This window comes from Enoplosus armatus, chromosome 14 (assembly GCF_043641665.1).
Source record: "Enoplosus armatus isolate fEnoArm2 chromosome 14, fEnoArm2.hap1, whole genome shotgun sequence".
Taxonomy (NCBI): Eukaryota; Metazoa; Chordata; class Actinopteri; order Centrarchiformes; family Enoplosidae; genus Enoplosus; species Enoplosus armatus.
The window spans coordinates 20,369,420-20,394,413 of record NC_092193.1 but is presented as its reverse complement, the minus strand read 5'-3'; the positions used below and the strand labels follow the sequence as shown (position 1 = coordinate 20,394,413).

The following is a 24,994-nucleotide window of genomic DNA, read 5'->3' as shown; positions in this document are numbered from 1 at the left end:
ACCATTCAGAGCACTGGCATTTAGAGAGGAGCGTGTAATGTGATTCCAGATGATGCAGTTAATGGGCATGATAGAGAGAGTCTGAAATATCCAGCCAACAAGATAAATAAAAAAAAACCTTGAAAAAGAAAACACACACACACACACACACACACACACACACACACACACACACACACACATTAGTGATCCTGAGTAGGATAAAGGCTCAATCACACATCTTGACATAACACCCCCTCCTTTGTTTAGGCTCCCACAGAACTCCTTTAAGTATTTCTCCTTTTCTTTCGTTTAAGCCCAGTATGTCGAAACGTGACTGTAAGTAAAGCGGTGGCTGGCTACATTACAGATGCACTGCATACATTTTGCAAAAAAAACAAAAAAAACCCCCATCAAACAAACATTGTGAATCGTGCATAATGATCACAATGCAACAGGTGGAGCAGCCTCTCACAAATTACATGATCTAAATCCATCAACGCAAGCCTGAACTCTCTCGCTCTCTGGATATTGTTCAAATCAAACGGAAATGTTGTTTTTAGTGACAAAAGGAAACACTAAAAAAAACAATGTTTTGAAGCTGCCATGTATGTTTATTGAGCTGTTATTAAAGATGTCCCACAGTCTCCAAGACCCCAAACACAGCACCAGGGTTAAACAGGCTCAGAAATGAAGAGATCATGTTCACGAATACAGTGTTATTATTCACGAGAGCTACAGTACAATCAGTGAGCGTACAGCCAGTCATTAAACCGAGAGGCCTTATTGCACTATCTGTAAAAGTTTTTAATTTTCCCACATTCTGCTATAATCCACTGAATGACGGCCTCTCTGTGAAACACGGTCTCGGTGTGTAATTACAGCTCTTTTCCTCTTTTCCTCCAACTCTGTCTCTCTTCCCCTCCCTCTTCAAGAAGACTCTACTATGTTTACATATATACAGGCGGTGCAGGACTCGCACTTCTGACTTTGAGATTCTTTCTTTTGGATGTTGTTTGAAGACACCAGCGGCTGAACTTGAAGTGCGCAAAATGAATTTGTCCGTTACGTTACAAGTGACTGTGTCAAGATGGTATAGGATGTTTCCTCATTAATAACATCACAGCCATATTCGTACAATATGTCATGTGGGATGTGCATATGCTTTTTCTTGCTGAGGCTACGGTTGTGGGCTTCATCATTTGTTGTTGGGGCTCTGGAATCAGTGAGAAAGGAATGCGTAAATAAGGCAAGGCGCAGATGTGTGGCATTTTAAAGTCGATTTCAAATAACATCTGCCTCGAGACACTCAAACCACTAATGAATCGAAACACTACGCACTAGCGATAACAAGCGTTCGACACTCTCGATTAAAGGCAGAATAACAGGTGTTGTTTAACTCAACCCAACCTGTCATCTCTGCCACTTCTAACCACAACCTTACCTAAAGCCTAACCCCCAAACACGGAGGGCAGTGCTGTGGGGAACACTATTCAACAGGGGGAAGAGGCCTCGACATAAGACTTGGTGACATCCCTGACAGCCCTGCCAGCAGTGAGCAGCACCAGAGGAGCCACTGTAACCTGTAACTGTTCTACTGTTCTAACCCCCCCCTCTCTCCGCCTGCCTCCACTTTCTCATTTTCACTACTCTCTGGTTCCTTTTGATGATGTCTTTTGATGCTGAAAAGATGTATTCTTATAACTGCTGGCACACCAACGCAAACTAAATACTCCTTGCGTGACATGAGCAACGGGGGATTGTAGCGCATAGAGGCTACTGGGGCTATTGTAATTCTCTACGGGGCTACAGCCCCATCCAGCCCCACCCTAGCGCTGCCTATGGGAATGTGAGTTATGTGATGTAATCTGTTGATGGTGAGTTGAGGCCAATCACAATTTTCCTGTTTTGGTTGGATGTCTGTTGTGTTCAACTTTAGTCTTTGCTATCTGCTATTACTGGACGGAATGAATAACTTGCCAACAGGGTAACAAGCTTTAATAGGTTACTGTATTTGTAAGACAGTTATTCTGCAGTAACACGCGTAGTTTGGAGAGTTATCGATGAGTTACCTATTTTTAGGTATCATCGTTCCTATTAGGTATAATAATATTCTACTCCCCAACAAGACCTGGGTTATAAAAGAACATAATTTATTGTCTGACGGGCCTGATATTGGCTCTTTGGTTGTCAGGAAATGTTCTGCATGGAACTATAATGCACTCTTAAGATTGCCCTTTTTCATTCAAAGGACTTTTAGGGTCCTTTCTTTTGCTTTCACATTGCAAGAACATTGGCACCGGACAAAAACAGCTCCTCGCTCGCCATGTTCCTGAGAATAGTAAGAGACGTTTTCCGAACACGTACATCCCGCCTTGCCCCACCTTCTTCTTCCTCTGTTGAGTTTTATGGCCGACCGTCCCTTGTCCCATCTATTCCGACATTGCCATGGCATGTGGGAAAAGGCGCAAGACAGAAATGTCCCTGAATGTAGCTGCGTGTGTGAATGGTGGAAAATCACTATGTGTGAAAGAGGCTTTGGAGTATGCGCGCTGAGGAGAAGCAGAGGAGAGAGCCACAGTGCTGTGAGTCTAAGCTGGCAGCCGAGCGCCCTGACAGCTTCTGGGTAATGGGCCCTCGCTGGGCTCGCTAGACGGGTCGCATTTTCCCGCCAGACGAGTGGCGGTGGGTCTTGCCGGGTGCTGCGGTTATAGCCAAGGCTTATGCATGCACACACACATACACACACACACACAATCACCACTCACTGGCCAGACAAGCGCCAGACAAATGTTGCAAATATGCACGGCCAAAAGAGGCGGACAAAACGACCGGCCCTGGGAGGTGGCTATGCCTCGGCCAGCAGAGTGGAGTGGCCACCGTGGTGCCACCAGAGCCCTGATATCTGTATCTACTGGGTGTGTCAGAGGTCCACTTGGATGATTAGATAAAGGGACTGTGGCCAGGGAGTGAGGCACACCAACAGAGAGAGATATTACTCTTGTTCCCCGACGTATTTCTTCCCCTCTTACATTTCCTTGCTCAAAATCAAGGACGGGTTACTGTGTTTCTTTTGACTTCCAAATCAGAGATCATGATGTAACTGGGAGAGATCAGAGTCAACCAACTGCTCCAGGGTTGCTTTAAAAATGCACCAAAACTATGCTCTGACCAAGGCCCAAGTCTGACTGGTGAATGTCTGTGTTTCATATGTGCAACCAAACCCAACAGAAACCGCTGCAGGGCTCCAAATAATAACTCTTAACTGTACGGCTCTGCCAACCGAACATTGTGTGTTTGGATCAGAAAGACGGTTGACAACTTCGAGAGAGGTCAGATAAAGACGGTGAAGACAAATGAAAACAGACTATAGAAAAATGTGGAAAGACAAGAGAGAGTGAAAGAGAATGGTGGGAAACAGAATAACAAAAGAAGCCGAGGGAGGGGAGGGGAGGGGGGGGGGGGGGGGGGTCCTCGCCTTCTCGGCTTTTAGCTTGGCTAACTGAATGACAGCTCAGGAATTAGGCGTCTCATTTGGCTAATGTGCACTAGGTGTAATGTGATACACTTGTTGCACACATCACTCTGTCAATGAAATATTGAGCAGAATACGGTCACAAATATTGACTAAAGCAACATAAAGACTTCACTGCTGAAGCCACCGCAGAGACTTGAGTTAGAGGACGTGGTTGGTAATTAAGTGACAATCATAAAGAAAATAGTGCTTCAATGGTAAATACTGACATGTACAATACAACCACTATGAAGGTCCTTTACCATTGCCTCTGTTCACTTCCTCCTCTTACGTCATCTAAGCCTAGAAGAACCACCAAGTATCACTTGCAGCCCTGACATTTGAGGCGGAATGGTCCTTTAATCCGATGAGGCAACACATGCCACGCTCCTCTTTCAGCAGACAAATACATTGTCTCAGTTTCACTGATCTGAGCAACACAACACGACACACACACACACACACACACACTCAACAAACACACGGTGGATTTGACAATGTGACCTGTGGTGACTGAGCTGAAGATCTCAATAGCACCTCTGAAAGTCTTTATCTTCCACAACACAACAGGAGCAGGAGTCCTGAACCACCAGCACCCCCACAGCCACACGGCTGCACTTAACACTGATTCATAATTCAATATTTCTGAGGCTGAACCTGTCCATCTGGGGACAGATGTCCATTATTTCAAGTACATCATTGCTGGCTTTTTAATAGTCAAATCCAAATATCAAAGACAAAGACAGTCGACTGAAAGGACTTCTAAACACATGGAAATTTGGTGCATGACTCACATTTTCTTTCTCTCCTCACCTTATTTCTCGAGGTAATACAGGACAAGCCCATGAAAGGCCACACTGAACACTGTTACACAGTCCCATCCTCTATTGTTTGGCTACTTTCTGTCTAGCGCAGGTATCAGCCGAGCTGTCTGAAAACCCCACACAGCCATTGTATTGTCCGTGGTCATAACAACGCTGGTTACATTATATCTACTGAGGCCTCAGTCTATGAACCTGTGGTTTGTCTGGGAGTAGAAACTAGAGCTGCTCCTCTGGGAAAGCCAATAAGGCTGTCTGTGAGGGAGTTTTCAAAGAAACACAAGTACATGCTTCCTGGCTAGAGCAGGTCCAGGTTTCACATATTACATGATATTACAGAAGCAAGTCTTAACTGTCTTAAGGCGGTAAGAAACTATGGAGAGAGAGGTGACTGAGTTGATCACTCTTGACCATTTGGATAACTATGAGCTGAGAAGAAACAGCTAACATAGGCTAAAATAAACGTCATCTCAGCTCCGGAAAAGAAGCTAGTAAGTGGGCCTTGTGTTAACATTTCTTTTTTTTGTCAGAATACTGTAAGTAACTGGATTTTGGAGAGCTGCAGGAGTGAGTGCTAAAACCTGGAAATGAGTTAGCATTTTGGCACTTCCGGCCCCCTCCTCTGGTAGTCGATGAGGTTTCATGAATGGGTTTTTGGTTAGATGCCTGAAATAAGGTCTGTGGTCAACACGAGCTTAAGAGAGTTTCACGTGTTGTTCTGCGACGTAACACACGTCATCATAGTAAATACCCCACTCGTGGACTTTGAAGCTTTTACATGTCTTTAAAAAAAAAAAAGCAGTTGCTAACAAGTGGCTAGATGAGACTATAGAGTCATCACACCGAACACGGAAAGTCATCTGCTCACTTGTCCGCCTCTCCAGCCTTGTTAGCCACGACCAGATCAGGTCACGCTAAGAGGAAAGGCTTTTGCAGAAGAGGTGAAGGCGCAAAATCAAATTACGAGTCGAAAGCTTAGTGGCGGTGACGTGGAAGTCATGTGACTGTGAATGTGACTCTTCGTTTGTGAAGATTATCCTGCTTAATAAATTGTGTATCGTAAACTTTTGTTTATTTTCTGCAATAATCCAAAAAGCCAATGGAAAAATCCCATTGGCTTTTTGTGGAGGGAACCAGGGCGATGGGCTAACTTCCAGGTTGGCCTTGCAAACTGCAAGTGGACAGTCTGGATTTAGAACGTGGTGAGCCGGATGACTAACAAAAAAGTTGTACTTGCCATCATAAACTCAAAACACTGCAACAACTGGAATTTAGTTTTGCTTCCAGCATACTGAAAATATATTCAAGTTTAATTGCTGTGCACAGTGTCAACATGTCTCACCACAAATGCTACCAAGATAAATTCCTGTACATGTATTGTAGCTGCCGATTTAATGCTGCCCCTTCTGTTCACCGGGACAAGCAGTGATGGATAAAACTATTCAGAGCAGCGAGCAGTGCTAATGTTTCAGAGGTAATTGAACAATAACTCCTGCGTGCTTTAGGCACTGCAAACCTCCAGCATGTTGCCTTAGCGGACTTGTGTGTTTTGCCAAACCATTTGTCCATTTGGTAATTACCTCCAAGTCGAACAAAGTGGACGGCCTAGAAGAAGAAGAAGCAGTGGAAGAGAGTGCAATCCACAAGGCGCTCTGCTCCTCACTAAATAATAAACCCATCTTATCAAGTTAGCAAGATGGCAGCCTTTATCCCATCTGTGCGCAGCTGGGTGATGAAGTGGGATTTTTTTTTGGACTCCGCACCTCTTCCATCTCCCACGTTGCTGTTGTTTTAAATGGGGGCCCTAAATTCAGCCCCACGACAGTGTTGAGGAGCTAAACACATGCACCAGTTAATTAGACTCGTGAATGAATCGGTTTTAGGCCATCTTCCCGCTCTTTGTTGGTCCTCCCCTCAAATTGAAATGAGAATTACAATGCAGGCAGATGAGTAATTAGTTTGAGATGGAATCCCCGCTGGCTTAACGGAATCAAAGAGGAGAAAAGATGATGGATTGTGCGCCTTTATTTATGAGTGTGTACGAGTGAGCGGGTGAGACGGAGAAAGACAGAGGCTATAATCATGTTACATTGTCCTGAGAGGCAGGCTAAGTGCATTGCCACTATTGTGTCAGGAGTGCCGTCGTCACATTGGGACTGGCCTGGAATGTGTAGAATTTGTTGTTTGAGCTCCGAGCAGAGATGAGGCTCGGGTCCAAACTCAATCAGCGGCAGATAATATGACAGTCTCTTCGCATTGTGTACAATTTACCTCCTCCCATCACAAAAAAAAAAAAGAAAAAAAGAAGGCACCTGAACAGACCAATGGACTTCTGTGACAGCTGCACATTGTTTGATTCTTTGTGAGAAGTAATTGCTGTTTTTAATGGACAATAAATAGCGTGTCGTGTTTGCAAAGCTGAGGATTTGCTTTGTGCCATTAGACCTGAGCCAAAATTCATTTAAACTACGAGAGGCAGCTGCTTTGATCAACCGGGAGAGTTATACTGACAGAGTTGGCACAAGAATGTATTTTGCTCTCCACTGCTGCAAAAAAAAAATTCTTACTCTGGGATATGCTGTCACACCTGAATATCACATGAGTGAATGAGGGAAAATTCAAGATACTAGGTTTGCATGTTAGCATGACAGACTGTTTCTGGCAAATCCAAAATGCAGAAACAATGATATATATATGTATATATATATATATATATATATTTGTAATCATAACACTTTAGCTCCAAGTACAGAATCTTTGGCTATAACACCCTAATACAGGTTATATGCTAATCCATATTGAAGCATTCAGTATTTACATGAGAAATGATTTGATCACATGATCCAGATTAACTGTCAGAATAGTGTCAGTCTGACATCAGAGTTCTTTCAGCCACAAAGTGATCTTGACTCATTCCTCATGCACCTCCGAGCTCCAAAGGTGCTACAGTACGTGTCACTGATGTGCAGTGAAGAGCCTCGGGAAGGCAACTAGATCCCGTCAGTAAGCTTTAGTCTGCCAGTGAGTTTCTGACAGATCTTTATCCTTTCTCTACCTTTTTATGAGTTAAGCTTGTTCTCATTGGTTCTCATTTGGTTGAATTCAGTTGTAGTGGGTGGGAAGCTGAGAAGCTCTAGTCCAAGTATACGGAAATTATAAATAGCAATGACTTATTGTTTTATTATTTATTTATTGGCTACAGTATGTTAAAGCTGCACTCATCAATACCAAATAATCCAGTACCAATGGATCAAATGACTACAGGTAATATGAAAGGCTCGTAGTCACGTGTGGGTTACAAAGAACTACTGTCGTGCACTTAAGCTCCACGAACCCTTTTAGTGTCTTTAAGCTCATTGTTTTGGTTGTAACGACCCGCAACTGTCTTGGTTCACTCTCAGTGCTCTTATCAACCTTGTTTCCAGACAAGACGCTCAGATAAACCCACTGTACACACTGCCTGTCCCAGCACTTAACAGCAGCCTGACAAAGTTAGCAACTAGCTGGGGAACATAGTGGAGCGTTCAGCGGCTAAAGATTCAGATGTCAAAAGACCAAAGACCAAAACAGAGCTTGAAGAAGAGTGAATATTGGACTTACATTGGTGGATGGTCGGAAACACAAAAACCGCTCTGTGTCTGCTGGATGTGTAACTAGGTAATTGCTTGCTAACACGTTGCCATAACAACTTGAAGGTGATGATATGTCAACGTTGCATATACAGGTTGTACACAAATAGCCAAAACATCCATTATTCTCGGTGTTATGAGAATGATCATTTGAGAGGTAAACACAGTCTCCGCTGTCTCCAAATTACTGCAATTACTCATAAAAGATAAATGCTACTCATAGCCGTGAGACACAAACTGATAGCAGTGGACCACACTACAACTCCACCAAAGCAGGCAAAAGGGAAGCTAGAGCGACCAGATGTATGTATCTCTTCCGCTCTGATACCTGTTAATTGTGTCAGTCCATAAGGAAACAACAATGCAAATACGTGTTGAAGCTCTGCCAAGTAACCGCTGCAGTAGGTGTGGAACACAAGCGAAGGAACGGCGTCTGGTTCTGACTTCAGAAGCAAAACATTGTGTTTGAACTCTGGTTTGAACCATAGAGGTGAATTTTGGACACAAATCAAGGAGTGTAGCTCCAATGTGACCAGCTGTAGAGCCAGTCACCTGCAAGAGCACAGCTGACACACACAGGTAGAGTGTACAGAAGAGGATCTGACGGGTGTGAGGCAAACACACACACACACACACACACACACACACACACACACACGCACACACACACACACACCTGATGCTAGTCATGCTTCCAGTCTCAGAGCCAAGCTTGCATCTCTCCAGCTGACTGGCAACAATCTGTCGCTCGGCTTCCAGCTCCCTGGTCAGACGTTCAAACTGCAACTCCTGGAGAGAGAGAGAGAGAGAGAGAGAGAGAGAGAGAGGCAGACAATGTGTCAAAACATTCTGTCTATTTATTTACTGTCACATTTACAGTCATCCTGAACATTATTTTGGCTCCGTTGTCTCTGACACATTTTTAATTGTTGTGAAATGGACTCTGCAGTTTGTGGCGGGAAAACAGGCCAGATATCACCACGTCTGGCAGTTTCACACTGCCAGATATTCACTGAACAGAGTCGGATACGTCGCAGAACTGTGACACCAAACTAAAGCCATCACCGACGTTATGTTATTCTGCCACTAGGAAACTCATGAAACAGATCAAGTTTTGGGTTGTTGTTTTTTTGGGGGGAGGAGAAGAACTTTGTTTTGGTTTTTTTTTTTTACATAAAATGTCAGGTTCACATGAACGCATTCGTCTAATGCTTGCCTGACAAATCCTCTACGCACTCTGACTGTATGGATTTACATCCTGTCACCAGGATGGTGGTGGCTGATATGAAGGGAGGGATAGAGGAGGTTGTCAGTCACATCACCCCAGCTGAAGACCCAATCTGTGGCTTCAGTGTGGCACCCCCTGAAGAAATGCAGTCACTGTACTGCCGGATAAAATGCATGGCCTAAATCTGATACACGCACTGAATGTTCAAATATAATAATGTCATTTTCCATTGAAGTCGAGCATTGAATATACACATTTTGGTAAGCCGTTGACAATACGGTGCTTCATTGTGGAAATTCTTACTGTTCAGAATCAGGAGAATAAAACCTTGAATGCTGGAGGTATTGGTGTAAATGGACAAGTATTAGTTAATGTTAATAGCACCAAACAAAAACAAAAATTCTCCTCTCGTAAAAAAAAAAAGAAAAATCGCCTCATTTGCAAAGGTGTTATAACGGAGGACGCACACCTGGACAGTGACCAGCCTGAAGACCCTGAAGCAGCTTTTTGGAGTGTGACAATTTTCCCAACATCTCCTGAAATGTAATTTGTCATACCGAAACACTCGTGCCAAACAAAAAAAAAAAAAAGAGGAAATGTTGTAGAACATTTCAGTAAAGTGGCGAGCCATGATGACAAAGTGTTACGCTTTTATAGAGTTTCATTGGAGTTTTAATTTGTCAGATTAAGGCATTCAAATTTCTAGGTGACATAAGTGGCTATCTGTACTTGACAGGTCTGAACCGATCGTGAATTTTGTTTTCGTGTCTATGAGAATTGTTTAAGTACTAGGGAATTGGTGAAGTCCTCTTGAATCACTTGTATGTGCCATTTCAGGAGGAGCCTGTTCCTATGAGGCGCATTGTTTCTGTGCCTAATTTATGCTGTTCAGTGCCTGATGAATAACCACTAATTAACTGATACACAAACAAACCAACAGCTGATTATAGTATTTGTCTCTGCTGCTGGGATCATTATAGCTGATTAAACATAACTGATTTTACCAATTTGTGCATAAAAAAACAAAAACAAAACAAACAACAAATGAATCCAACTGGATTGTGAAGTGCCTACACACTGGAGCACCGGTCCTGAAATTATGATTTAGATCCTAAATTAGTTTCTGACAGTTTTCTGGTGGGTTTCCAGATAATAAAAGCGATGGAATTACAATAAATCATGTCAGAACGGGAGATATAATCAATCAATGTTCCCCCGGGCAGCATTTGAATACAGAGGAAGAGATCTGAGCTCATCTGAAAGCTATAAAAAAAAAAAACAACTTTAAATTGTGGATCTGTAGCTTTATTTCATCAGGTTTGATGGTCACTTTCGGAAGTTTCCGCAACAGTAATTCTGTGGGTCAGTATCTTTGAAGTGACACGAGCACGCAGACATATTAGTTTTTTACTCATCTGTCATTCTCAAAGGAAATAACACACTTTACAAAGAGAAAAAAAGTCAGGCTGCTCTGTTTGTTTGTTTTTTTGTTTGTTTGTTTTTGCGGAACTTTAAAACACTTTTCACATTTGAAACAACATTTCCCAGCCAGAAACAACACTCTGTGTTTTCAGCTTCAGAATACTGACTAAGAGAGCAGAGCGCAGGTCCGTGGGAGCTTAAACGCTGATGACGCCTGAGGCAACTCCAGGCCTCCGCCATAATGACACAGTCTGATTATAATGAATCATTAACGCAATAAGTGAAGAAATCAAATCGCAGATCTCACTGTAATTATGCACCATCGTGCTGTTATTAACGGTAACCGGACGGCAGAAACACGCCGTACAGATGCACACATGCGTGCAGCTGCGGGGATTCTGCAGCTTGTGGACTCAATGAGAGAACACGCAACGTCACCGCACGTACGTGAAGAGTGAGAGAGCACGCACAGACCCACCGGCACGTCGATCGGGGTTACAGAGGGTTTCCCATTCACTTCATGACGCAGTCAAGTGCCTCTGTGCAACTGTGATGTAACTTCTGTTGCAGAGTGCAACATGTTTTAAATGTAGTCAACAGTCTGTTTGTGTTAACATGCTGCAATGCTCACACACACACACACACACACACACACACTGCTGTGGAGCCTGTTAAACAGCGAGAGCAACATGCAGACTCTTCCCTGTTTACACAACCCCGACACGGTGATGATCCGCGGACAGCAGCTCAACAGAAACACAAACCCGGATCACCTGTCCACACCAGCTGAGCCGGGTTGGCTGCATTTACTGAGCCGACGGTGAATCACTTTTTTTTTGGAAATGGACACAAATAAAAAGCCACGTGATGACGCCGCCGGCGCCTTTCGAGCACTTAGCGGCCTCAGATCAGTCATCGCGGTGTCAGTTCAAGTGTAAGCACGGAGCCAACCATCTGCAAGAGGCACATGGGTGATTTTAGTGTCTGTGATCTCATCGCTTACAGGCTCGCATTTGAAGACGTAATCCTCTGACGCAAACACACGCACACACACACACACACACACACAAAACCAGCGACTAAGACAACAGAGAGCCGCACCTCCATCACGGGGAGCCAGCGTGCTTCTACCTGCGAGATCTGACTCTTTTTGTTTGTTTGTTTTTTTTTTTGCAGCCGAATCCATCTAAACACCCTCATCAGCTGATAAAGAAAGGGAGGGGGGAGGGGGGGGAGAAAAAACAACAACAACCTACTTCCAGAGCAGATGGAGAACAGATGAAACGCTTGTGTCTTCCTTTGTTTGTTTGTTTGTTTGTCTGCTTGCTCGCCGCAGTCCTACAGCTGAGAGAGCGCAGGCTCTGGCTAAGCGGGCCGACTAACTAGCTGGACGGAGAGCCGTGAGAATGCAGTCGTAAGGCCTCTTGAAAACATCCAAACAAAAGCGGTCGCTCCCTCCTTTTTCACCCCCCCCCCCCCCCCCCCCAGCCACCCTCCGCCCCTCCGATCTCTGCTCCCTCCAATTCAGGGCAGACACCTGTTACTGCAGGGGAAGAGGCAGAGGCCATGATGGAAGAATGTATTCTGGGGGGGGCTAAAAAAGATAATCACACGAAGGGAAAAGAGAGGACTGGAAGCAACGAGCGCTCATACTGTACCTTCACACGGACCATACTTCACAGGGAGGCACACAATCACAGAGTATCCCGCTCTCCCCTGCTCCCTGGTCTCTGGTCAGAAAGCAACAACACCCCCTCTCCCTCCTCCAGACTCTCATCTGTCCCGGGTCAAACACAGACAGCGACAGAGAGACAGAGAGAGAGAGAGAGAGAGAGACTACAAGTGTCACTTGAGCTGACTGCAACTCTCTCTCTCTCTCTCTCTCTCTCTCTGTCTCTATGTGTGTGTTTCTTTCTCTCTCTCTCCTCGGGGGCCATGAAACACACACTCACACACACACACACACACACACACACACACACACACACACACACACACACACACACACACAGTGTTCACTGAGGCACAAAAGGTCCCCATGGCAACGGAGCATTTAGAAGCCCCGTGGCATTATTTATGCAACGTTGCATCACAATGGGCCCTCCCACCGACCGACCCTGCCAAAAAAGCCCGCCGCTCGCCAGTCACTCTCTGCCTCTCTCTGCCTCTCTCTCTCTCTCTCTGACCAGACCATCTGCACCCTTCCATCCCCTCCCCTCCCTCCACCCCCTCCACCACCATCATTGAAAAGCAAGGGGGGATTTGGAAAGATGGAGGGGAGGCACACACTCACTCAAAACAGTCGACTACCTCCACACAAACACACACGATCCTTCACACACAATGTGTGTCCGGGCTGAAACGGGACGTCAGGAGTGTATGGGGGCAAAAACAGCACATTAGTTGGAGTAAGTCACAGTCAGAACAGCAATTGCGACAGACACGTTTAGAGTGAAAACAGTTCATTTCAATGGAACTGCCGTGAGCAGTGGATTCGCTCGTGGAGGCAGTACAAGTCCATGCAAATCGTGTCTGTCGAGTTCAACTTTTGGTAACTTTGAATGGAGAGTCAGAGAGTCCAAAAATGGAGGAAATCCTCATATTAGCTGAGTTGCATCGTCCACTTTTATATAACCAAAGTATAAACGGCTCTAAAAGGGGGATAGTTTGCAGCATGTACAACCATCTCTTACCCAGATGCAATCTGACTCCGAATTTGAATCCATGGCCTCCCAACAGGTGCCACAGTCTCTTCCTGAAGCATCAGGAAGCCCCGTGAAAAGCCTCCCCAGCCCCTGCCTCCACTGTCTAAAATCTCTTCAAACTCTTTGCTTCCCTTTATCTGTCCACTTCCCACTCCCTGGATGGCACAGTCTTAACTGAAACTAACAATCATGACATCCTAGCAAATACATGCTGCGCATGCAAAGCTCCAGCCCCCAGTCATTTCTTTATTCAAATTTGGATTGGGCTCCGATTGCACGGCTGTTTGGCTGCAGACTGACTGAACACAGGATAAATCACGGAGGTGAGTGGGCCATCCGCCGAGTGTTTGGCTGAAGCTAGATGGATCAGCTTGATCAACTCAACGTTTCAGTCTGCACAGGTTGGAAGTGTTGGGGGTCACAGCGTTCGGATTGTGGAAACCTGATCTAGATTGATAATATATTACTATTATATATACTAGAATGTTAAAGGGGCACGTTAAGGTCAGTTCACTTGTAATGGGGAGTGCTACTCAGGCTGTGATAACAGCTGTGTCATGTCTTCTGTGGCTCTCCATTGATGCATTTATAATAGAAAGCCTGTGTTATGAACTGGGGGCATGGCATTCTCCAGGCACGGAGGGTCACACCAAATGATGACATAGGTTGCATTATGGGAAATGTAGTAGCAAGTATTGTTGGAGTTTTACCCATACTAGGGACTAAAAAGCAGGCTATAAATCCTAAACAAAACAGAAAAAAGCTGTGTGTCATTTCACTCTCTCAATGTAACTGCAGAATAATGATAATGACATTAAATAACACATTCGAAACAGTTCAGGTTAAAGGACCATAACAAAGTGTTTGCAATCATGTTTTGAAAGGCATGCTGCAGAATTTGCTGTGGATTTTCTTTATGTAATTCTGCCACAGTTTCATTCATTTCATTCATATGCATTTCCATATGGCATTAAAATCAATTACCATCACAATGATGCCACAACCTTACATCATCTTTGTGTTGGTAATGCAATTTAAAGGAGTATTCCAGCTATTTAGTGTTGGACTTCCATTAAATTGGGGGACTTGCAAAAGACAGATTTAAAAAAAGGAATGGTCAATGGCTGACATATCAGGACTTTCTGTCCCTAGTATAGGTCGAGCTCCAAAAGTCCCACAGTTTGTAATGCAGCCTTTCTGTTGCAAATGCGAAGTGTCCGAGCCCAAACCAAAGAGATAACCCTGATGGCATCACAAGGGGTTATTTTCTCAGACTTGACTATGGAGACACAGAAGACATTATACGAGTGGCTGAGTAGGAGTTCCCTTTTAAGCGTCAAGCTCTTATCCAAACTATCTGTTTATTGCGATGGACTGCACAACCCGAGCAAGTTTGAGTGGTCTGCCTAATGATTACCATACAGCAAATGAATGGAAACCAAATAAAGTGGCTTGTAATAAATGAGTTAACGCGTGCAAAAATGACTGATGTGGTCCTCTAAGGTCTTACAGTAGAAATGAGCACTGACTCATACTGCACTACAACATCATGTCCATCATATTGGTGGACAGAAACTCACTGGCTGAGAACAGATTGATGTGGATGCGTGTGTGTGTGTGTGCGTGTGTGTGTGTGTGTGTGTGTGAGTAATCATAGCTTGTTAAGCAATTAAGGGAAAAGGACAGCGTTTAACTATGTCTTACTGAGCAGGTTCTACAATCAAAGTGCTTGTCAACTGATTGCATTACCAAAGATTCGGCTCCAATCTGAGCTTATTAATGGAGACAGATAGAGAGTTAGTGTGCAGCCACTAGCTTACAGGAACAGGCTGGCCCCTGAAAACCCCATTAAAGCAATTAGTAAAAGTAAAATAAATGACTGTAGGACAGTGGTGGGCTGCGTGGGGAGCAAAGTTGTGTGTGCGCGTCCGAGCTGCAGCTGCCTCCTCCCTCTCTCTCCAGTGTAAAGCGGTCTAATTGTGCCCCGTGGTGTCCGCCTGGCATTTAGTTGTTTCAGAAGGGGGCCTGTTCCATGAGAAAATGTCACGGTGGCTGTACAGCTAAGACCACTGCTGTCTGGAGCTATTGTTTTAGGTCCGGAAAATGACACGGTACATCCAGTTTGTAACAAAGTTGTCCCGGGGGCAGGGGGAAACGGCAAGGAACGACAAGGCGGGAGAGTGATAGATGGACGGATAGAGACCAAGGGGAGCGCGGAGGACAGACGTGATACGAGGTAAAGGAGAAGAAGACATCAGCGGCGAGGAGGGGAAGACTGATTCAAGGAGATTCAGCGCTCTCCGGATACCAAAACTACTTAAAAGTTCATCCCAAACCGGACACATTTGACTTGTTTCGACGATAACTGCGGCTGTAGATCCAGGGTTTAAATTCCTCTCCTCATTGCAGTCTGTGTTACCACCCCCCCCCCCCCCCCCCCTGTGCAATAGCGCTGAAACTGGTTTCATGCACAGGCTTAGGGACATGAATTATGAGCAATTGTAAAATATTCAGAGCGCACTGTCTTTGTTGAGCTTTTTCTTTGCTGCAAAATAAAAAAAAAAAGAAAAAAAGAAAGAAACTGCTCAACCAGCATCGAGGTGAAACTGTTTATTCAAACTGCGGGGTGAATGAAAACCTTGAGGATGTTAGAAGCTCAAGGCCATGACACACGAGGTAAACATCTAAAGGGGAAGAGCTCTCTGGAGTTTTCATGACATTGTCGCTTTAATCACATTGAAACACCTTGTGGCCTTGTTATTTTTGTTTCAGTTTATTGCCTGTTGCTGGGAGGATTGCCAATAGACATTCTTCCCCCCTCCCCAAAACACACAGTCTATCTGCAAGTGCTGTTTGGAGACGAAGAAAAACGAGCAGCTCTGCCCAATAAAAGCTTGCTGTCCTCAGTGGAAACTGTTTCACTAAATGGATTCAAGGACAACATCTAGGAGGCTTTGGACAGGGCCGAAACAGGCCCTTTTCTTCATCAGCGTTCCTGTGTTCTTGTGGACTTCATCAGTCACGGCCCGAGTACTGTTCCAATTCTAAAGTCCACATCCAGCCAAGTGCCGGAGGTGTTCCTGCTTGTGTAAGAACACATAATATATAATCTTTGGAGTTATCAGGAGATGCATTTCTCTTTTTTTTTTTGCTAGTGGCATTCCGACTCCCCACACCCCCAGTCCCTGACTTACTGGCCGACACTTCTGTATGTCCTTACATGACATAACTGTTCTCACATTGAAGTGATATAAATCTATGTTATGTTGCGTTTGATTGGCTGTCTGATTGGCTGCTCAGCGCCTTTCTCCGATCCACATCAAGGTGTTAAAGGCGTGTTTGGTGGCTTGCCAGTTCAGCTTTACTCGAACCTCTCTTTTTTTTTTGTGTACATATTAGTTCAACCTTTTGTTTGACAATATGCCATTTTGTTCCATTCTGTCTAATTACCTAACGAGTATCTTTGTTTTAGTACCCTTTTCTTTTTTATCCATTTAAATGACAGATGGCATTGGATCTATAAATGCTTTAAAAATGTGGTGAATGATGAAAAACCTGTTGGTGTTTGCAATGTGCCAGCTCGCAAGGTCCAGTCACACAAGGGAAAGGTCCAAGCTTTTGAACACTAACAGATCTGAAAGAAATCGATTTAAATGGCACATTAAAGTAAAGAACGTTTTGTTGTTTCTGTTAAAGTCACCTTGAGACTTCGTTGTAGGAAATAGCCAAAGATTTGAGGATGAAATCTGACAGACATCTGAGAATATTGCCTTAACGACACACCAAACATATATTCAAATGCAACCTTGGAATATGAATGCTGTTTACCCGTGGAGGGATGGGGGTGGAAAAAAGTAGATAGGGAGAAATCCTCAGCGCTCACTAATGCATGAGCTGAAATCCTGGCTCTGGCTATGTTGCAGCATCCGTCTCTTTCTTCATTTGCCTGTAATAAAATAATGAACATCCACCACGAGACTTATGCTCATCAAATATAAAGTGCTGTATCTTTTCCATCGCAGCGGCAACCGTCTGCTCAGCTCGCTGCATAATACAACTCGCAGGGCTGAACTCTTTAAGTCAAGTCTGAGGCGCTGGACTCTTGAAGCTTTGCAACCCAACGCAGCCTATACACACACACACACACACACACACACACATTATCTGCGTCTCACTTGCCTGTCAATCCCCAGTCAACCTTTTTTTCTTGCTGTGAAAGGTAGCAGAGAGGGAGCCCACAATGAGATCGAGCTGCCAAATGTAAGAAACCGTTGGCCTTTCTGGGCCCTACCCACAATCCACTGCTTTGCCTCCCCTGTCACTGCTCGCCAGTTCGAGCTACAGACAGCTAACAGCCAAAAAAGTGAAACGCTGAAACACGCATACAAATATACAGTGTGTTTGTCTAATGTTTGTCTAAACTGTGCAACATTAGCATGTCCGACTGTCGACTTTCCATTGTACTGTTAGACGTGAAAACACAGGCTCCTGTTGTAAGCTAAGCATTGTTCCTTATTGCTAGGAAAATTTGTTCTACACCGAAATTGAAGAACAATGCTGTGTTCTTCTACATGGATCATCAGCTGGTGAGCGTGCTGACTTTTTGCCTGGGACGCGCATTTAGCCTCAGTCTTGTAGCATGACATCTGAGATGTATCTAAAACAAGTCACTGTTAGACCCAAAGTTACCGAGTATTTTAGTTGTAAATCTGCCACCTTTATCACTGAAAACTGCATAGGCTGTGTGCAGTGGAGGGGTCAATATGGATGCACACATAAACACAAACAAACAAACAAAAACACACACAAAAGCCCATACTTAACAGCAGCACTGAAATAACAAGACATATTGTCCTATTTCCACTATGCTGCTCTGGCCTGAAGTCTTCCTTCAGCTGGAAATAACAAAAAGTAAAAGACTTTCTCAAATGCCAACATTTTGCCAGAGAGCAAGAGAGAGGGGGGGGTGGGGTGGGGAGGGGTAGGGGGGGCAAAGCACACAATTCCTCCCAAAGTCCCTCCCCTCCCTCCTCATGCCTTGAATATTCTACTTTTTCTTTTTCTGCGTGCCCCCTTGCATAAGAAGTAAAACAAAATAAATATTTGATCCACTTTGAAACCACTTCTTATGAATATCTATCTCCGTGGTGAACTTTGAAGAAAACTATATTTGGTAATTTAATGAGGTAGCCGATGCTAAACAAATGTTAATTAATCCTTAATAAACAAATGAAGAGCGTAGCGGTGAGAGGGGGAGGAAAGGCTCACAGCACCCATTATTATCGCAGGGCGGCTGTGAGAAAACACCACCAGAAGAACCTAATGAATCATCCAAGAGTGAGTACAATTACCATAAAGCTTTATCATCCCGTATGTCATAACACCAATCATAAGGGGAAAGAGTGTTTTGTGTTTGTGCCTTGAAACTAGTGCGTTCAAAGCCACCAAATATAACACAGTCTGATCAATTAAAAGGATGAGAGTGGTACCACTTCAGCTGTTTTTAGATAATGACGTGTTGGTGGGTAAAGAAAGTTTAATTAGGCTTCTGGAGAAAATAAAAAGGTAGAACTTTATAAATTCTCTCCCGGCTGCAGTTCTGTTTTCCTCTTGAATTTTCTTACTTTCACCTACTTTTCAGCTTTGCATCCTTGAACACCTTGTCATTTTTTTCTTCTCCGATGAGGCGGCGTCTCTTTCCTATCTGACGATGCTTATGTTGCATCATTGTTGTGGCTTGTAAAAACATGGCAGGAGGTTGTTGCCGACGTGATGGAAGTGAGGGTTGAGGCAGTAATGTATTGTGCGGGTGGGTGGAGTGGATAAACAGAAGAGCAACATGTGGCTGCTCTCTCAAACAGGGGCCTTCGTTGTGGGTTCATCCTTCAAAGTTTTAACTGAGTGTCAGGTCTGGTTGGTTTCAGCGGTGAAAATCACAATGGGGGCTGTTTACCGAGCCTACTGCAAATTATCGTCAGAAGCGCAACATTTTGCAACACCCCAGTTTCTCAGTTTAGCTGGGAATTTGCTAAGATATGTAAATGAGCCGAGCTGCAGTTCATCTGACTTGCATGTGCCAATATCAGGGTTTAAATTTTAAAAGCCTCCATGAGGTTAAGATAATTACATGTAGGAGGTTTTTGGTCCTCATCCTTAAGACTTTTAAACTCCTTTGACTGGGTTACTGACTAGATACTGTTTAAAAACAAAAAAAAAGAATCAGTCATACCTAATAAGTAGTCATGGTAGACTGGACTTAGCCTGACAATCAGCCTGAATTTGCCATTTTGTTTCAGACGTTTTGATACAAGACTGGACCTGCATGAGCTGCTAAAGGCCAGGACAAATACATATTAAAGCAGAGGGCCACTAAGGGAAACAGAAAGATAACAATAATGTTTGACAAGTACAGGCCCTGCATTGCTGGTCCTTTGTCCTGTGTATTTTGCGGTGCTGAACAGAGAGCTCCTGAGCAGTGATATTTAAAGTACATTCTAAAGAATCGTCGGTCTATCGGTGGGTTTTAACGTCAGCTTAATATCTATTTTTCTTATTGTCATCAAATCCCACAACAAGCCCAGAACCAACAATGTGTTAGTCTGACTTACAGTACTGTGCAAGGTAACACTCTCACAATGACAATGCTAACATACTGATGCTAAGCACGTGTAATGTTTGCCAGGTTCACCATCTACGTTTAGCGTGCTGACGTTTGCTAATTAGCGCTAAACACAAACAATGATGGGAGCGCCATTTGCGGGTATTTGGCCGTAAACCTAAGCGTTGGATTTTTACCCAGTGATGGTGATTACAGTTCATCCAGAGGGGAACATGAATGTCTGTGCCAAATTATGTGCGATCCATCGGAACGTTGTTGAGACGTTTTAGTCAAAACCACAAATGTAAACCTCACGGTGGCACCGGAGGAAGGGTCAGAGGATCACCAAAGTCTGTGGGATTCATTCTCTGGGGACAACGCATGTCTGTACAAAATCAGTGAATCGAGCAAACGTCACTCAAACAGGAGGGAAAAGGACATTTGTTGGGGACCATTTTCAGCCGCAGATTGATACTTATTTGTGCTGGTGAGTATTTATGACAGTGCGACAGTGTACGTGGCATTGACTTAGAATATACTACTAGATCATTTGAATAATGAAATGAATGTTTACTGCTGTCAAATGTTCAAGTCTGAACTATTTACGGCGAAGTGTTGCTTATAGGTTGTTTGTATACATTTCTATTCCCTCCTCCTGTATTTTGTGCCTCTAGATAAAAACACTGTACATATTGCATGAGCCAAAACACGCAATATTTCATACTTTATACATTTTACGGATTTTACAAACCCTTGTTGTGGTCCTTTAGCAAATATGGTCAATAAGGTGACTGGAACATTTAGCACCAAAAAAAGGTCTGGAAGCACCAGTAAACAAACATGGATTTTCTGAATTCATATTTTAAAACAGAATGAAGGATTTCTTTTTTTTTTGAACTGCTGTAGGTCCTTCTCTGCTGACAGGATAAAACGGTTTTAAACAAGCATTCAACATTTCAGAACTGACTGGATTGTCGAATGTAACCAGGCAGCGAGCAAAAGGCAGCTAATCAATACCCTGCGCCATTTACACTTCAGCTGCCATTCAATATGACAATACGTAAAATTGTTCAAAACAGGCACATCTCACGCTGGAATGCAACTCTTTCAGCGCTGGCACTTCACACTGCGCTCCCCCAATAGCAGATGTGTTGACAGCAGAGATGATGAATGATACGAGGACAAAAGCTGACAGATGTGATAAATACAACGTCGAATGGCTAATCAATCTCATGTGGGAAGAAGGAAACTGAGGAAAAACAGCAGCGGGGATCTCCTGGTGTGAGTCAGCAGAGGCAAAAGAGTCTGACTGGCAGCGTGTACAAGAGTGTGTGTGTGTGTGTATGTGTGTGCCTGCAGACCGCATGTGTGCACGCCTGTGTATCCAAGTGTGTGTGAAGCCTTCTCTTGGTCTCTCATGCCTGACCTTGTCTTTATGAACCAAAATGAACAGGAAGCTCTGTGTGTGTGTGTGTGTGTGTGTGTGTGTGTGTGTGTGTGTGTGTGTGTGTGTGTGTGTGTATGCGCGCGCAATGGCTGAAAAACTCCTGAAAAAGAACCCCTGCTTCCTTTTTTACAGCCTGGTTGCAAACACTGGCAAAACCCCAAACATATTGAAGAATTACACACTGCAAAAACAAGTATGAAAGGACATGACGAATGACTGGCGTAAAAAATAATAATAACTTCACCATGGTGCAGGAGCATATAATATAACGGCTTGTAGGGGAAGGAGAGAGGGAGTGAGCCATCTATCCGTCTTCACTTTCTTCAAATAGCTGACACTCCTGCCTTTTTCTTTTTACACATTCTCACCAGAAGGCCATTGCCGTGCCCTAGCTCATCTGTGTGTGTGTGTGTGTGTGTGTGTGTGTGTGTGTGTGTGTGTGTGTGTGTGTGTGTGTCCAAGTCCTCACGGTGAGGTTTCAGTCCAGAACATGCAGAACCCATTACTTTTTCTACTCTCAGCATTTTCAACGGCCATCTTTAGCATCTGCATTTCAGTGTACATTCCCTCACATCCTATAGTACTCAAGGACACACACACACACAGTGTCCACAGTATCAAGTATCCACTCGACCCACCCACCCACCCACACACCCACACACACTGCATTCACTAGCACACACTGCCACATGCACATCTGCTTAGACCAGTTCCAGACAGAGCCAACATTCGTAGCACTGCTCTCTACTATGCCGTTAAAACAGCTCTCCGCAGACTGAGCTCTGCACTCGCATTACGTTGTCTGACTCGTGATGGACAGCTTTTAAAAAACGGGATCAAAATCGATGCAGCAGAACCGGAGACATTGCCTACATTACCCACAGTGCAACTAGACCACCAACAGTTCGATCGGACGTTCAGGTGTGTGTGTGTGTGTGTGTGTGTGCTGTGTTGGCAGACTCAAGCAGAGATGATGAGCGGGCTAAAGTCACTTCCTCCTGACTCCACACCCCCTGATTTTTTTTTTTTTCACTTTCAAATGGCCGCAGCGTCAGATTTCATATTTCACGCCAACCACAAAATGCTTTATTAAACTTTTTGTCCCCTAGCTTACAGTAGTACTCCCCGAGACCTGTAAATACACTTCGACGTGTCCCCCTTTCATTTTAAAAACATAATGAGATCTCGCACTAACATCACATTTAATCTGCTCTATATTTACTGTATGTTGATTGGTGCTAATCCTGGGGAGGGTAAGCTGATTGGAAGTAGTTTTGAAATACGCTGGTAGTGTGGGGCGCTGTGGGTGGCGATGCTGGTGCCACAGTCCATCTGTTCAACGCTGTATGGATTAACATTACATTTGGCAGAGACATATATGGTCCTCAGAGGCTCAACCCTAATGATTTTGGTGATCCCCTCCCTTTCCTATCCAACACCATCAGCAGCAGGTCACAATTTCCACCTGTCAGTTCATGACAGGATACCTCTAAAACGAGTCATCAGCAAAGCTGTCTCTCCATTTTTCGTCCACTCTAACAATGTTGTTTCCTGCAATGAATATCACGGCCACAAGAGGCTGCTAGTGTCGCTGCAGTCTTTTAGTCTTGTTAAATCTTGGATTTGAGCATCTAAGATTTAAATCACCTGCAAAACTAGTAAGTCCAGCACAAAGAATAATGCAGCAGGGATGATGCGGTGTGTTCACAAAGAGCTCACGAAGAAATAACTAATTACAAGCATTATTAAGTCGAGTTTTGACACTGAAACTAGATGAAAAATATGACACGGGAGGTGTCGGGGTTACTCAGCAAACACAGCAAACCTCTGCCTACTTGTCACTTTCTGACTGATCAGGAAAAATACCGGCTCTCGTGACCTGATGCATACACAAGTTATTCTATGGTCACTAAATGATCCTGCTTATTAATATCCCATCCTTGTCAGGCAGAAGGATTTATTAGTAGCTTAGCTTTAGCTTTGAATTCATGCACTTCATCCACTATCATAAGCGGTTGGACCAAGCAGCCAATCAGAGCCTTTCTGTGCGGGACAAGTTGGTTGGTTAAAAAACATCTGAAGACCAGCAGGACATCTTGTCTGCGGTTACCTCCAGTGGTTTCATTTCTCACTGCCGCTTTTCAGCCCGGTATTAAATTCATCTTTAAATGTATTATTGTGTTCGTTATGAAACGGTGTCAGACTCAGTGCATCCTAAATATAAAGTATACTTCTAAATAACTTCTAATCAGTGGTGGAAATCGGGCGTAACGCACAGCATCTGCCTTTCGTGGGTCGAAAGATTTAGAAAATCCGCCGTAGTTTTATTTGAGAAAACTGTCTTTGTAGCTGTTTTACACTGTTTGTGAAATGTACGCATGTAACTTCTTGTCCTTATCATCCCCATAGTTTTGTCTACATCTCATAGAGCCAATGGGAAGTACAGAATCTGCTGTCTGTCAACTGAGGAAAATACATAATTATTAAAGCCTGATAATGTAATACAAATGCCATATTTTATAGGTCAAAACATGCCATGTAAAGGGGACAGGACACCTTATACACCTTAGGAAAAGTCGAAACAGTAGTGCAATGAAAGACATCTAGCAGTCAAAAAATGAAAGGAAGTTAAACCAGATGAAAACATCAAGACACTTTCTGGCAGAGTCATGAATATTCTAACCTTCATGAATACATAATAAACACCAAACACAAAGTGTGTCTCCACAGCCTAATGTTAGCTAAATTAGAAAAAAAATAATAATAATCAAGGCGTGGGCTCTGCCTTGTCCCTTCACTGCTTCATCATACACAGTATCTCCAACAAAAGCTGTGCAGACTTTGACAAAATGTAGCGAAATGATGCATCCCACCACATTTTCAAAATTACACTGAGCGGCGCAGCCTGAGGCTCTCTGCTAACAGATAAAGATGTGGCGACATATTTGTGACACATTAGCTCAGATGGGCACTCCATCATTTGTGTTTGCTGTTTACTGCCGCCCTGTCTCCCCCCTGAAAGGACTGAAGGAATTATCCTCACTACTTTCTGGTATTCATATTTCATTAACTGTGACAACCCTCTATTTATGTATGTTGCACACACACACACACACACACACACACACACACTCACTAACCTGTTCCTTGACAGAGGCGAGGATGGCGGAGGTGGTTTCGGACTCGGAGCCGTCTCCGTTGGAGGCGTTGAGGACGGGGCTCAACATGGTGGCAGCGCTGGCAGTGTCAGACGCCACCTCAGGCACTGGCATACCTCCTGGAAAAACAAGGGAACATGCAACTCTTTTACTATTATTAACGACACCTCGACATGCCAGCATTTAGGCTGAGTGGCTGTCACACCTACACTCTCCTACAGGGACTCGGGGACAACCAAACACACAGATAGGGACATTAGAGCGGAGGCAGAGGTGAAGAAAGACGCATACATTTCCAAGCACACATTCAATATTGTGACACAGTGGGGTTATAGCAAAATATAAGATCACTGGTAAACCAGCCCACTATTGGACTTCTATTAAAATGTGGACACCACTAGTTAGTGCTGTCCATGTGCAGTTCGTTACAATGACTTCATGTGTCCAGTTCTGATCATTTAAACTTTTTTTCATTTCCTCTCTGACTTATTCG

The 24,994-nt window shown here is 44.0% G+C and overlaps 1 protein-coding gene across 4 annotated transcripts in view; it reads right to left on the bottom strand.

Annotated features, from left to right (window-relative positions):
• The window catches only part of ctnnd2b (catenin (cadherin-associated protein), delta 2b), a 120,573-nt gene extending 95,958 nt beyond the window's left edge, over window positions 1–24,615 (bottom strand). For all 4 annotated transcript variants that reach the window (XM_070918162.1, XM_070918163.1, XM_070918164.1 and 1 more), the window contains exons 1-2: window positions 24,484–24,615; window positions 8,620–8,732 (exon numbers count right to left, since the gene is read on the bottom strand). In XM_070918162.1, the coding sequence (XP_070774263.1) occupies window positions 8,620–8,732; window positions 24,484–24,615 (245 nt within the window). The remainder of the gene's footprint in view (window positions 1–8,619; window positions 8,733–24,483) is intronic.
• Window positions 24,616–24,994: the final 379 nt, after the last annotated feature.